General features: G+C 45.3%; 1 protein-coding gene across 1 annotated transcript in view; it reads left to right on the top strand.

Moving 5' to 3' along the window:
• The first annotated feature begins 1,871 nt into the window (after window positions 1–1,871).
• LOC119410375 (junction-mediating and -regulatory protein) overlaps window positions 1,872–4,779 on the top strand; it is a 37,859-nt gene continuing 34,951 nt past the window's right edge. The window contains exons 1-2 of the mRNA XM_037677287.1: window positions 1,872–1,946; window positions 2,845–3,593. Coding sequence (XP_037533215.1) covers window positions 2,868–3,593 — 726 coding nt within the window. The 5' untranslated portion in view covers window positions 1,872–1,946; window positions 2,845–2,867. The remainder of the gene's footprint in view (window positions 1,947–2,844; window positions 3,594–4,779) is intronic.

Genomic DNA, 4,779 nt, shown 5'->3' with positions numbered 1-4,779 from the left:
TATGTGGACCTGGACCTATACCTGGACCTATACCTGGACCTGGACCTATACCTGGACCTATACCTTGACCTGGACCTATACCTGGACCTGGACCTATACCTTGACCTGGACCTATACCTTGACCTGGACCTATATCTGGACCTGGACCTATACCTGGACCTGGACCTATACCTGGATCTGGACCTATACCTGGACCTATATCTGGACCTGGACCTATATCTGGACCTGGACCTATATCTGGACCTACCAGTCTGTGTTCGTCTGTCTCTCCTTCCTGTCCTCTCAACCAGCCGGTCAAAGCAGATGGTCTCTTGTCCTGAGCTGGTTCTGCTGGAGGTTTCTTCCTGTTAAAGGGAGTTTTTCTTTCCACTGTCTCCACTGTGCTTGCTCAGGATGGGAGACTGCAACGAAGCCAAGATTCATCTTGTCTGCTGGATTCCTTAGATAGAGAACTTTACTAACTGGCTTTTATGTGAATGTTCCTGTAAAGTTCCTGAGACAACTTGGTTGTGAACTGGCGTTGTATAAATGAACTGAACTGAAATGAATTTCTTTGCAACCCTGGAAACATTTTGTGGCTAAGATTTGGAGTGCAGGTCTGATACCAAGGGGCCCTTAGTAAGATCTATACACTGCTCAGTTCATACCATGAGTCTGTTGTACAGCACTTTGGTTGGCCTTGTCACTGCGCTCTCAGGACATCATTACCTGCAGTGTTTGTAACGTGGTGGTGGTGCATAGGAGGAAAGCTAGCTTAGCATTAGCAACCTGTGCTCCGGTGTAGCTTGGAAAAGAGCGACAGAACTTTGTTTCCCACTTGTGCTTTATTATAAAACCATAGAATGCCAGGTCTCCACGACGCTAAGTCTAATATTCATACATGAACAATATACAGAGTATAGTTCATACGTCCTTCACCACTGTTACTGAGGTTGAGCAGAGCAGCTAAATGTGTACACCCTGTACAGCTCCCAGCTACTGACTACAATCACTTACGACATATCAAATAAAGGAGGCGCCGACGGGTGGCGTTAAAACGGTACTACAACAGTAATATACATACTGGCTGTTACATGTTCCCTCAGTGAGGACTGAACTAGACAAAAGGACCTTCTCCTGCTCCGCTCCTGTTTCCTGGAATATCTTGTAAAAAGATCTGAAGCTCTCGACCTTTGACCTCTCTAAGTGGTCTGTTGGACTCCTGGCAGGGACCGATGCTGACATGTTCCTGTTTTTAATTTTCTACATTCACCTTAGAATCTAGATGTTTTTATGTTGCTTTTCTATTTTTAGCCATCCTATTTGTTAAAAAAAAAAAAGAAAAATCAGTATGACTTTTTATAACTGTCCATTGTTTCATCTTTCTTTGTTCAAATCAGGTCTCTGCTGTAAATGAGTCCTGAGGCTCAATGGGATTTACCTGAATAAATAAAGGTTGAATGAATGAATGAATGAAACAAAAGAAACTACATTATGCAGCGATGTAAAATAGAAACAGGAACACGCCAGCTTGGATTTTGGAAGTACCATATTCATCCAGAAAAAACGAGATGCCCTGAAGGGTTGTGTTAAGAGTTTGGGTCACGTGGCAGCCTTTTATGTTGTTTGTGGTTAATTCATTTATGTTTGTGTGACGGTCTGATGGGGTGTAGGGATTTTTGTTTGATGTTCTTTGTGTTGTGTATGTTCAAAATGAAAAAATAACAAAAATACTTTGATTAAAAAAAGTCGCTTTATGCTCAGAAATTATTAACACGTTTCAAAACTCGTATGTCTGATTCTTTGGTAGAACCTGAACGCACCATCCGTTAAATCCCACCCCGGATTTGTTGAGCGAGCACGCACGCGCCTTGCGCTTGTAAACAGAGGCTCGCACGTGACTACGAGCTCTGAGCTGGAGCTTTGTCTGAACAAAGAACCGAACTGTGAGCGCGAGCGGCGGCCAGGTGAGCGGCCAGGTGCTGTGACGTCATGTGCGGCACCATGAAGCGGACTCTGCTACTTGTGTCGGGCCGCGGAGTCGGGACGGGTTCGGTGGTTTGAAGCCGTTTGATCCCAGACCTGAGCTCAGGAGGGTTAACGACCTTCAGGGGGTTCGAGCCTGTTTCAGCTCGAAATGTAGCTAAAGGATCTTTAATGTTTCAGCTCGAAAAGTAGCTAAAGGATCTTTAATGTTTCAGCTCTAAATGCAGCTAAATGATGTTTAATGTTTCAGCTCTAAATGTAGCTAAAGGATCTTTAATGTTTCAGCTCTAAATGTAGCTAAAGGATCTTTAATGTTTCAGCTCGAAATGTAGCTAAAGGATCTTTAATGTTTCAGCTCTAAATGTAGCTAAAGGATCTTTAATGTTTCAGCTCTAAATGTAGCTGAAGGATCTTTAATGTTTCAGCTCGAAATGTAGCTAAGTGATGTTTAGTGTTTCAGCTCTAAATGTAGCTGAAGGATCTTTAATGTTTCAGCTCTAAATGTAGCTAAACGATCTTTAATGTTTCAGCTGTAAATGTAGCTAAAAGATTTTTAGGGTTTCAGCTTTTGTTAGCTAAATGATGTTTAATGTTTCAGCTCTAAATGTAGCTAAGGGATCTTTAATGTTTCAACTAAATGTAGCTAAAGTATCTTTAATGTTTCAGCTCTAAATGTAGCTAAAGGATCTTTAATGTTTCAGCTCTAAATGTAGCTAAAGGATATTTAATGTTTCAGCTAAATGTAGCTAAAGGATATTTAACGTTTCAGCTAAATGTAGCTAAAGGATATTTATTGTTTCAGTTAAATGTAGCTAACGGATCTTCATGTTTCAGGTAATGTTAGCTAGCATTAGCATTTAGCTGTTTTCCTTTTTTCAGCTGTTTGTTCCTGGGTGGATGAGATGTCTCTCGCCATAATGGAGGAGAACTTGGAGTCCGGATGGGTGTCGGTTCGGCCCAAAGTGTTTGAGGAGAAGGAGAACCATAAGTTCGTCTTCATCGTGGCGTGGAACGACATCGTGGGAAAGTTTGCCGTCACGTGCCACAACAGAACCGTCCAGAGACGGTCTACTGTTCTGGACCTGGACTGTAACCCTCCGAACCAAACCCAGACACACGGAACCTGCCAGTCCCCTCGAGCTGGACAAAGTTTTGTCCCCCAGGACACAAGAAGTTCAGGCACTGGAGAAAAGTGTCCTGTGCTGAGGTCCTGGGACCTGGTTACCCCCAACGGAGAGGTCCTGGAGGCTTTCGAAGACCTGGCGGGCCGTGAGGACTTTAGCTGGGCCGGGCTGTTCTCCCTCCAGGACCTGAGAGCGGTCCACCAGCAGCTGTGTGCCATCAACTCTGACCTGGAGCCGTGCTTGCCATCTCTTCCGGAGCAGCCGTCTGGTGTGTGGACGGTTCTGTTCGGGGGGCCCGGCCCGTCACCGCAGGACTCAGACGCTGTGTGTGTCCAGCTGCAGGTGTACCTGGGCCACGCCCTGGACACCTGCGGCTGGAGGATCCTGTCCCATGTGCTGTTCTGCGACAGCGACGACGCTGACGAATACTACGAGAGTCTGGGTGAGCTGCGGCAGAAAGGCTATGAGGACGCACTGGAGGTGGCCAACAGGCGCATGCACGAGGTAAACAAACCAATTAAAAACGAGCAGCCGTAAATCTGGAGTTCATACAGCCTCACTTTCATCTTCACAGGCCTGACGTGTAGCAGGAACCGCTCAGGATTTTAATAAAACTTTTATCTGCAGCTGATGACCTTTTGGAGTCAGTCCAATATGGCCGCCACAGCTAACAGACACTAGCCAATACACAGTGGCTGTCACCTGGTCAGGTGCGCAGGCGTTGAGGTGGTAGTAGTTGAGTCGTTGCATTAAATAGAACAACATATTTTCAACGTTTGACTAAAAAGCTCCAACTTGAAAAGTGTGGCTGGAGGTGGCAGGTGATTCCTTGAAGGAACGGTGGGTAGGCGTTTAATGTCTGCTGCCATTATTGTGTCTGGTGGTTTGTGGTCCCCCCCCCCCCACAGATCCACCATCTGTTGCTGTATGTTAGACCAGAAATTTGATCAGGTTTGACAGCGTCCAGCTGTCTGCGTGCAGAAAGAACCTCGAGAACAAAGGGAGGTTCCAGATGTTCCCACAGCTGTGGAGCTCTGGGTTTGATCACACAACTGGAGAAAATCTTTGAATAATTATTCTGTAAATAATTTGTGTTGTCCAAATGTCCACACGTTGGATAACAAATACAAGTTGGTGGTGCAACTGGTACAGCTGCCTCTCAGCAAGCAGGTTGCCAGTTCAAATCCCGGCCGGGGGCCTTTCTGGGAGGAGTTTGCATGTTCTCTCTGTGCTGCGTGGGTTTTCTCCAGTTATGTATCAAGGTTCAAGGTTCTTTATTATCATTCGCGTCACATGTACCACTTCACATAACGGTGCAACATCAGTCTGTGTGAGCGGATGAGTACAGATGAACACAGCAGAAAGAAAGAAATCAGCAGCATGAAACAGATCAGCAGCAACATGAAACAGACTAGCAGCAACATGAAACAGACCAGCAGCAACATGAAACGGATCAGCAGCAACATGAAACAGATCAGCAGCAACATGAAACAGATCAGCAGCAACATGAAACAGATCAGCAACAACATGAAACAGATAGCAGCAACATGAAACAGATCAGCAGCAACATGAAACAAATCAGCAGCAACATGAAACAGATCAGCAACAACATGAAACAGATCAGCAGCAACAAAACAGATCACCAGCAACATGAAACAGATCAGCAGCATGAAACAGATCAGCAGCAACA

The sequence above is a fragment of the Nematolebias whitei genome, chromosome 5 (assembly GCF_014905685.2).
Source record: "Nematolebias whitei isolate Nwh7 chromosome 5, NemWhi1, whole genome shotgun sequence".
Lineage (NCBI taxonomy): Eukaryota > Metazoa > Chordata > Actinopteri > Cyprinodontiformes > Rivulidae > Nematolebias > Nematolebias whitei.
Note: the sequence above shows the minus strand (reverse complement) of the source record. Positions and strands in the feature narration are given on the sequence as shown.